The sequence below is a fragment of the Pteropus vampyrus genome, unplaced genomic scaffold (assembly GCF_000151845.1).
Source record: "Pteropus vampyrus isolate Shadow unplaced genomic scaffold, Pvam_2.0 Scaffold34, whole genome shotgun sequence".
In the NCBI taxonomy this organism is placed as follows: domain Eukaryota; kingdom Metazoa; phylum Chordata; class Mammalia; order Chiroptera; family Pteropodidae; genus Pteropus; species Pteropus vampyrus.
The window spans coordinates 3,087,638-3,097,808 of record NW_011888815.1 but is presented as its reverse complement, the minus strand read 5'-3'; the positions used below and the strand labels follow the sequence as shown (position 1 = coordinate 3,097,808).

The following is a 10,171-nucleotide window of genomic DNA, read 5'->3' as shown; positions in this document are numbered from 1 at the left end:
GGTTTGTTTTGAGTGCTGAATGAGCTAAAGCACATAAAAACAGCCTGCAAATTGTAAATATTCTATAAATATCAGTATTTGTATAAATGTAACTACTTACATAACTCTTACTCAAAATGATCTTGCTTTAAATTATTACTTTTGTGTCATTTATTACTCCTTCAGGAAAAAAAGCGGTGTCCCCTACCTTTCTATCAATTATCTTGTAAGTTATTTATTAATTATCTGTTAATTCATTGGATAATTAGGACTTAAGGCAAACCACACTGAAACAGAGGGAATTTCATTAAGAAAGACAAGAGGAACAGGTACAATCCTCCGAAAAACAATGACTTGTGGGTAATTAAGATACAATAGCCAATGTAGCATACATTAACATGATGTAAAAATTTCAGGCAATAGGAAATTAAACATCTAGATGTGTTACAGTCTATGCAATCAGAGTCTCTGACTGCCTTCTGTTAGACAGTTCACATTAGCTAACAGAGAGAGAGAGAATCCATCCAATTTCCACTCTACTATATCATATTTCACAATATTTGGGAGTACCTTACCAAGTATAATCTTCAAAGTAGAAATCTCAAAGAAAATCCACAAGTACTAGGAATATTAGTGAGCCTGACAGTAAGTAGGATAAATAATGCCTCGAAAGGTAAGATTGCTAAATCACTTCTGGATTAATTCTGGATTACTTCTAAAGGTAATGAAGCCAAAATATTTTTAAGAATGAAGGTTTCATATTTAAAAGGAAAACTTGATCTAGTTGATGTGTCAGAGAAAAGCCTGCAGGAAATAAGGAAGCCAATCCCTTCTCATTCAAACATGCATAAACTGATAATTAAGAATTGGCTGGACTCCATTTTAATATTAAAATCTTGAAGCTAAGATGATATGGTAGAAATGTTAGCAATTAAATCGCTTCGGCACTAAAAAAAAAATCATATTTAATCAAATTAAAAGCAGTTAAATCAGAATGGCCATTTACTTTATTCCCCTGAAAATTATTCATAAGCAGGTCCTCTGCAATATGCCTTGTATATACAGATTGCATAGGCTCTAAAAATGTGTGTGTATTCAATTACTGTTAATCTTTCAGAGATATTCTTTGATTTTTTTTTTATCTTCTTAAAAATACCACACCTTATCATCTTAACATACCACTGCTCAGTCAATATCAAGAGCTTAAAAAATCACTAATCAAACTAACTTGCTGTTTTGGATATTCTTAAGAAGTCAAAAAGGAATCATAAGCACAGCTACTGTCACTATTGGATTGTAAGGAGACTTCCTCTGAGAATGACAGTCTCCCCCGGGTGCCATACTACAGACCAAGTTCTCTCTCTGGAGACAAGAAAACACAGGGAATGAGGCATGATGGACCCATCCAGCTCACCCAAAGGACTATGCACATTAATCTACAGCAAACTCCTTCTGAAGACATATGCCACGTGCTTCTCTCTCTAAGAAGGCTCTCCCTGGGGAGTGAGGAGTGGGCTAATCAGTCTGGATGGTGGAAACTATTTTCAAATACTGAAATCGACAATTTAAAAAGTATGTAAATTTTCATAATGACATCCTAACTTGTGAAAAGAGGATATACTATAATATTTATTGGCATCCTTTCATGATAACATGTTCCACGACCGATCAACAAAAGTGCGTTAGCTATTTCGCATTTTCTTAAAAGAAAATCCATGTGTTTTTTTTACCCATAATTAATATGAAAGGGTAACTCCCCCCCGCCCCATTGTGAACTCACTGATCATTCTAAAAGGACAGCTTATTCAAGCCCTGTTTCTGAGAGCCGAGCTAAAAACCAACCAACCCGCAATGCAGTCATCACTGTGAAGTTTTTTATGATAGCAATAGGCAGGTTTATTATTATTACATGCCCTTATGATTCCTTCTTCCTGGTGTTAATAGTAAATGCTGAAATAGTCTATGTAAGTAATTGTGGGGCTGGAAAAAGAAAGAAACTCTAATGCAAGTATTTATACCTTCCACAATGAAAACAAGATATTATTGCTTTGCATGACCTTTCTTAAGTAGAAATACAGCATTTTGCACAATAGTTTCTTGGTTCATGCTTCAATTACTGACCTTTACTGTGTAGAAAATTAATGCAATTTTCATTGTAATCCATCCGTACAAATAAGGTCCACGTAGAAGAATTCCACGTATGGAATCTAATACAAATAGGAAATGTCAGCTGATTGCTGTTGGCTGAACCCTAGCCATTATCTGTGTTCCAGGGTCCCCAGCAAACTATACTTCTAACAAGCAATTTCTTGTGTGGCCTATCAGGTATAAGAAAGAAAAAACATCTCCTCTCTTCAAAGTTTTGTTTGTACTTTTAGTTCTCCAAAAGCCAAAAACTAGTTCCTGAAAGTTTTATGCTATTAACTGAAAGCACACAAAAGGAAGGCAGGCGAAATTGTGGAGTCTAATTTGGTTTCTAACGCAGGTCGCCACCATGGGCTTTCAACAACGAGAAGGGGCGAGAGGCTGCGGTGATGTCATTTACAGCAATCCCTGTTCCAGACAATAAAGGTATGACAGACCCCAGACCGTGTCCTGGTCTGTGCACTGGAGACAGGCCGAATATGGGAACGCGTCCATCTCCTGAGGAAGTTGTGCCAAGGGCCTGCAGCCTGCTTTCATCTCCACAGTTGCCTGTGATGGTATTTGGTGGGAAGGGGCGCTGGCAATTAAGGAGTGTCACTTTCAAGATGGATAGTTTGGATAGAAAGGAGTTTACTCTCTTCTTCTGGTTTGGAAGGAAATGGCTGTGTGTTTATAATTTGTAAACAGTTCATCTCTCACTGGGTGTGTAACAGTTCCCAGAAGCATGGTCTGTCATGTCTAACACGCAACAGAAGCCAGAAGGGCTGTGTGGGTAAGCCCTTCGATGCAGTGCAGGGGGAGGGGAGTGGCCCGGTGCCTGTGTGTGCAGGCCAGTGAGGGGCACATCTCAGTTGTGGAGGCTGCGACGCATGGAGAAGAAATAACAGCTTGTGGTATGGATGTGGATGATGTGTGCTCCGGAAGTCTGAAGTCGAAAATCCCTCTACTTTCCAAATGTCTTAGAGAAGTAAGACAGAAAAGACAGGGACGAGGACGGCGAGGTTCGCCAGTGTCCTCTACCAACAGGAGGGTTGTGCTAAGCGGAAGAGGCATGAATAGGAGTCCAAGTTCCGTTTTAGGCTTATTCCTCTACAAGACTTCATAGAAATAGAAAATCAAGGAAGCAAAACAAACATGACCACGCTGTGGCCATTAAAGACCTTATGAAAATAAATATTACAATCAAAGCATCTCAAGAACAAAACTGCCCCGGCGAAAGTGAGGAGGGTCTTATTACTGACAGCCTCAGGGTGGGACCGTGTGGAGGGCCACGCCTGCGTGAACGCAGTAGCTCCAAGGCTCATCCATGAAGATGCTACAGTTCCAACTCAGCCGTCTTTGCCCAGAGAGGCTTAAGCACAGCCCAGACGGCTCCACCTCCAGACCCCAGGCCCCCAGATAGCCCGCGAGGCACCCGAGTGTAAGATTAGACCTTGACAGCCACTGGTCTCAATCTGTTGCCTGCTAATTTACTGAACCCCATTTTTCCTTCATTGTCTTCCTGTGGGATGCTGACCTTATCAGATGGGCAGATATACGTGGGTCACAATGATCTCTGAAGGGCAGTTTATTCTGTGGGTCACCTCTTTAAAAATGTTTGGCCCAACAGAAAGAAATCTTCCTTATTTTTAAGCCTTTGTTACTAAAATTTAGAATTTTTCCTAGTGTAGGTTCAAAATAATTTCATTAAGACTTGTGTTTCCTTCGGTAAAACATCCTATTAGCTTGGCTAGGAGTGTTTTTAATGTTCATGGAGTGACATCACCCAGAAGCCACTCACGTAAATTCATCAAGAAAAAAGTTGCATCTGTGTGACTTTATTCTGAAAAAGGTCAATTCACATTTAAGAAATATTTTACTGTTTTATTTTATTATTTTCCTATTAATGATCATTTTAGCACAACAAATAAGATTTACTTTGTAATTCACCCAATTTGCTTCAAATGGGCAAAAGCATCTGGCTCTCTTGATTAATTTTAAGGCTGTTCATGTCACGGAGCCAGTGCTTTTAAATTCATTTTTATTTCCTGGGAATTTTAGATTGGATACTTAACTCTCGAGATTCTGCCTTTTGACCTTTTCCTCCTCCTCGAGCCTCCTATAACGAGCCCCATAAACCCACAGGTTCAAGGGGACTGAAGTCCATTAAGCTAGTAGCATCTCATCTGGCATTTCTTTCTTTCTTTCTTTTTTTTTTTTTTTTTTATTTTTTTCCAGAAGGGTTGTCTGAAAGCATAATTAAAACAAAAGCAGCAGATTTGAGAGATTCTCCCGGGGGAAGAGAAAGGACAGATGTACACAGACATATAGCTGAAAGCGGTGCCAGCAACAGCTGGGAAAGTGACAGGCCCTGAAGTGGGTGACCACCCCACAGAGCGCGGACGTGAACCCAAAGGAAGAGCAATTTCACTTGATTTACTTGTGACTTCCTCGGCCACGTCTCACCTGCATTTGATACACCAAGGAGAAGGCACATCTTCAATTTCATCTAATGACAGGTCTCCTATAGGTACGCTTTTTACGATATTTAGATTATTCGTCATATTTTACCCCTTTTCATCCTTGTTTTTTTTTTAAGAATTAAAAAAAAAAACTTTAAAAAGGGTATCTTTTTTAAATTACAAGAATATTAATATATGGGTCACTCTATAGTACTGAGAAAAAGTCGGAGTTTGACTCAAGCTGGAGGAATGTTATCTGCTGAAAGTATCAATGTCCCTTTGCATGTTCTTTCTTGAGCACACCCACCTTGTCATCTTCCTCCTCCTCATCCTCTAGGTCTGTGCTCTCCTACAAGGAAAAAGCACAATTGGTTAATAAAATATTCAAATACTGAAATGAGCAAATGCAAATTAAACTTAGACACATTTTTTAAAGTTTTCCTATATAATTTAAGCACTAGTGCTTTTAAAATACTTTATAAGCTCTTTAAAAAAATAACACTTTTAAAGTTCAGGGACACCGTGGCAAAACTATCAACAATATGCTTAATCTACATAAAACTTAACTATAAATAAAGCTATTAGGAGACTGCCCTTTGACAGCATCCAGCTTTAAAAATACATTGCCGAGTTGTACTTTCTGCAAAGAGTTTTGTTCTTATTCTGACAAATGAACCAACTGCTACGTTAAGGCTGAGAATACCATACTCCGTTTGTGCTAAACTCATTGTTATAATGATTTCTCTTTTCCTTTGGGGCCATTACTGAAACATTAGACAGTAGCAAATGCATTAGTCTGAATATAATCAATCGCAAGAATAAGTTACAGGTTTCTATATGGTACTGTTATTTTCCTTGGGCTTCGGGTTCAGGGCGGGGGGAGGTGAGGGAAGGAAACTCAGGCTCTGCTCTGGTTTCAAGGGTGCCTGGCTTCCGTTCAGGGGCCACAGCACCGGCTGTGATGCAAACGGACTGGTTCAGATTAGTTTAGAAATCTTGACTATTTAATAGGTAAATTTCAATCAGATCACAGCAATATGTAGAAGCCAACGCATGTTGGTTCGCAATTAAATGGGTTCAGCAGCTCGTACAGAATGCTGGGTGTCAGACAAGCAGAGTTTCCTTCCCGCTTGAACCCTTAACTTTCTGCTTAACCTTGCGGAGGTCAGGCACACCGTTTAGCATTCATTGTTCCCACAGAAAAAGGATTTGTCAACATCATGCTCTTAAAAGGGAGGAACTCTGAAGGACCCAGGAGTATTCCACTAAACTCCACCACACCACTGAGCAGTTATCAAGCACTTTCTCGGGGGCTGGTACCACATTTCCTCCCGGAATACCCACGCGCTTCAACTAGCAGCTCGTGTGACACTCACTGATGCTGGGGAACTAACCTATTCACTGTCGGCAGCATCCATGTTTCATGAAAGCAAATGGATAAAAACAAATGTAGTGAAAACATGTTATAGGAGAAGAAAACACTAATTACGACGTAGAGGTCTTCAGCTTGAGACACAGTCTTGCTGTGTGACTTTGGGCAAATCGCTGTGCCAGTCTGAGCCTTAATTTTATCGAGCACAAAATGAAAATAGTATTTCTTGCCTCCTTCACGGGTGCGTTGTCAAGATTGAATTAGGTAATGAATTGGAACTGTTCTGTAAATTAATTGTGTACTGTTTTGTAAATTAATTGTGTACCAAGGTATATGTTTATGTATACTTTAAACACATACGCATATGCACATATGTACACACATACATGCTATAACTATATACATCATACATGTAACAAAATCTGATTTAAAATGGTAAAAATGTTAGTTGACAGCATTTTTATTACAGATGTTTCTCTGTAAAAATTTCTTTCATTTATATCTCTGTGAAACTTAATCCTTAAATGAACCTGTACTTTAAAGATATTTATTAGGTGGTTCTAGCATCTTTAGGATCCTCATTGTTGACTTACGCCCATGCCTACTGCATTGAACAATCAAAAATTAAACAAAATGGAATTTTAAATTTGCTCAAGGTTTTACTCCCTGATAAAAACACCCGTTTCCCCCACTTCCCCTATATCCCGAAGGACACTAAAAATATCCCTTTAATATCCATTATTTCAGAGATTTTTAAAAAATGAGAACATTATAAGGAAAAATTGGTGAGGATGGTCAGCCTTTTGAGTCTTGAAAAACCCATGTGAGGCTAATCTGCTATTAAGTCTCAAAACCTCAGATTAAAAAACAAAACAACAACAACAACAAAACACAACAACTTGGTTCTTGAATCTGGAATGCCAAGACTATAGCATCGAGCACGTCCAGAACTACGAGTCCCTGCTCACCCAGAGCAGGAGGCCATCTGGGTTGGGGCGAGAGGGGAAGAGGCCTGGCCAGTGCTACCTTCAACGCCATGGGGGATCTGAGACTTACAACAAAAACTTGGGCACTCGAGCATAGAGGGACCCAGGCCCACCCACTTTCGGGGAGCCACCAAAGGCTTTTCCCTGGTGGCTGGGAATGTCCCTCACAGTGACCACATGGAGAGCTAGACGTGCTCTGGTTCTGCTAGCGTGGAAATGATGCCCACGAGCCAGAGGGCTCTCCTCACGCTAAGACCGTGGACCAAGACTCAGACACCTACGATGCCACAGAAGGCAGGCTCCGGATCGCACCCGATGGGAGAGTCTCACTACAGCATGGGTATACGTGCAGGGTGGCCCCGCAGGTCTCAGACCACATGGACCTGGGCGACGTTCTGGTGGCGGTGCTGCTGGTGGTTTATCATCGCTAACATTCTTCCCAGTCACAGGTCAGAATTATTGGAAGCGTTGCTCACCTGGCTGTCCTGCATGCCGCCGACCTTCCCTTTCACGGGTCTGATGAAATTGTAGACAAAAAGCAGCAGTAAGGCCAGGGGGATCATGTACAGTTCAAAATTCCAGACAGTGACCAGAAATACCTGGTGGGAAGACAAGACCAGATCACTGCCTGAGGAAACGGTAAGGGGGCGATCTTAAATCCTAGTTACTGGGTCGAAAAAAGTCAACCGGGGACTCTCTCTCAATATACAGTATCTTTTAGAAATAATCAAGTGAACACACACACATACACACACACACACACACACACACACTCTCAAACACACGCACTCACTCACTCACCGACATTCAACAATTAATGTAGTTTTAGAACTCGCAATAGAATAGGGAGGACATAGAAACGAGTCACAGTCACGCACTAGAATGGACAGATACAGGAGTCCTGTACAAGTAAGAAAAGAATACGTGGTATTTATTTTATGGGGCAAGCGTGAACTCTCGGGCGAAGTATTTCAAAATTTAAGCCTCACTTTCATTTCAAACTCACAGGTAGTCCAGAAGATGAAATAAGATAATTTGCAGTTATCAGCTGTCCATTCGTAAGTGCTGAAAAAAGTCACACTTATACCAACTTAGAAGAGGCAAATTATTGTATCTCAACTACTGAGCCGTATTGAACAGTACTGTCTTACCTATTACTAAAAAGTTTTTCTACTGTTTCAAATTTTTCTCTTTGCAGATATATGTTTCTGGTTTATTTTTTGGTTGCTATGATAAATTTAATCATTTCTTCTACTATGTTTTCAAACAGGTAATTGTTTGCATATAAAAGCTAATATTTTGTATATATTAATTTGTTTAATTAGTAACTTTGCTGAATTTTTTATTGTTCCAAATAGCTTTTCATTTCATTCTTTGGGGGTTTCCAAGAATATAGTTCCATAATCTACAAATAAAGGATTGTTTGTTTCCTCTTTTCTAATATCTACAAGTTACTTTTTTCATTCTTAATTTTATTACTACTAACAAAGCAATGTTAAATAAAACTGCTGAAAGGCATATCATTGTCCCTGAATTTAATTAAGATGCTTCTAGTGCCCATTTTGAATATGTACATACTTTCTTATTAATAAGAAAACATAATAAGTCACAAACATGGCTATTTCCCCCCAATACTTTGGCATCTCCTCATTTGAAATTATTTTAAGATTCTGTCTCCCTGCCCTTTGTGAGTGGATTTAAGACTAGAAAATAGCCAAATTCCATGAAGCGAAGTCTCTGAATAACTCTCAAAAGTCCTATTAAAAAACAAACAAATAAACAAAACAAGGTCGAGTCCTATCACTTGATACATTCTTTCCTCAACTAATCTGAGAAGTAGGCACAATTTATTTATGGTCTTGTGTCATATATATGAGCCTGTGAAACACTGCTAAGTTTACATCAGTTTCAGATTGCTAACCACTGTCAAGGGTTACAAACCCAAATGCCCACATGGGTCAAGCAGGAAAAATGTAAGCAAGTACAGGAAGCAAAGAGTCACTATCATCATCATGCTTCTTAAAGCAGGTGGATGACTACGTCTAAGTCGAACGGACAGTGATATAAACGTGAAGAAAACTAAGATTTGTTTGGTCTCCACCAATTATTTCTGTAGAAAAGCACTCAGGTCGTTCATTGGTTCAATAAGAAGACACTTACTCAGGTATCACTTTATGTTTGGCCCGATGCTAGACAGTGGCAGTCCTGAGACAAGACTGACAGTTCAGCAGGGGAAAGACAGAATAACCAAAAAGACGTGACAGCAGTAAACCCTTTTAAAGGCGTCGCGTGCCTGGAGACGGTAAGAGTATCCAGCGGGGCTAGGTCCTAGGAGGACGGGGCTGGAGATGAGGTCAGGGAACTACGGAGAGGTCAGTTGGTGGAAAGACCTGTATGTCACGGTACTTAGCTGAAGATGTGGTCCTAAACTACATGGGAAGTCATTTATGGATTTTTAAGTAGAGAAATAATAGGATTTAATATTTAACTAGATAATTCTGTTAGCAGAGTACCCTTAATTATGGGAATGGGGTGAGGAAATGAGAAACTGAGGAAAATTTTTAGGAAGAAATAGCCCAGAAGAAAGGACAAGAACGCTTTTCTCGGCGATGCTAAGGGATATTTTTAAATATACATTAAACATGGCTTGACATTTGACTAACTGTGGGAAGTCCTGTGGAGAAAGGCCATGGATTTTATGCCCAGTTACACTCGCCTGCTCACCAGGAATTACCTGAGTCCCGGACAGCCCTTCACATCGCTCCTGCTCCCTTTACCCCTTTTGATTGGCCCCTGGAAGAGGCCCATCTCTTCCTCTCCCCATTGGGATTGTACACATGATCTACAGGGTTGACGGGCACCTAGCTCCCTCCTCAATCTCCAGCCCTCCAGACACATACGAGCAGCCACAGAGGAAGCAGATTGAGCAAACCAAATACCAAAATCTTTCAAGTTGCTGTCAACATGTGACGTTCGTATATTTGTAACTGCAACCCTGCCAGCCACTCTCAGGTTAAAATGTCCATAGTCCCTGACCTCTTCCTTTATCCCGAATTTATTCCTTTCACTAAATTACTTCCTATGCAAGGAACCAGCAGTGACTTCAGAAATTCTTATCTGTCAGGAAGCAACAGGAACAAAAGACAGTTGAGAAGGACCTAGCTGTAGGAAAAATAATGGTGCCCTAAGGATGCCATGCCCTGTTCCCCAGACCCTGTGAAGATATTACACTGCAAAGGGGAATGACC

General features: G+C 40.2%; 1 protein-coding gene across 1 annotated transcript in view; it reads right to left on the bottom strand.

The window, feature by feature from the left end:
- The window catches only part of MCTP2 (multiple C2 and transmembrane domain containing 2), a 141,615-nt gene that overhangs the window by 19,428 nt on the left and 112,016 nt on the right, over positions 1-10,171 (bottom strand). Inside the window, exons 17-18 of the mRNA XM_011357278.2 lie at positions 7,400-7,522; positions 4,873-4,914 (exon numbers count right to left, since the gene is read on the bottom strand). Coding sequence (XP_011355580.1) covers positions 4,873-4,914; positions 7,400-7,522 — 165 coding nt within the window. The remainder of the gene's footprint in view (positions 1-4,872; positions 4,915-7,399; positions 7,523-10,171) is intronic.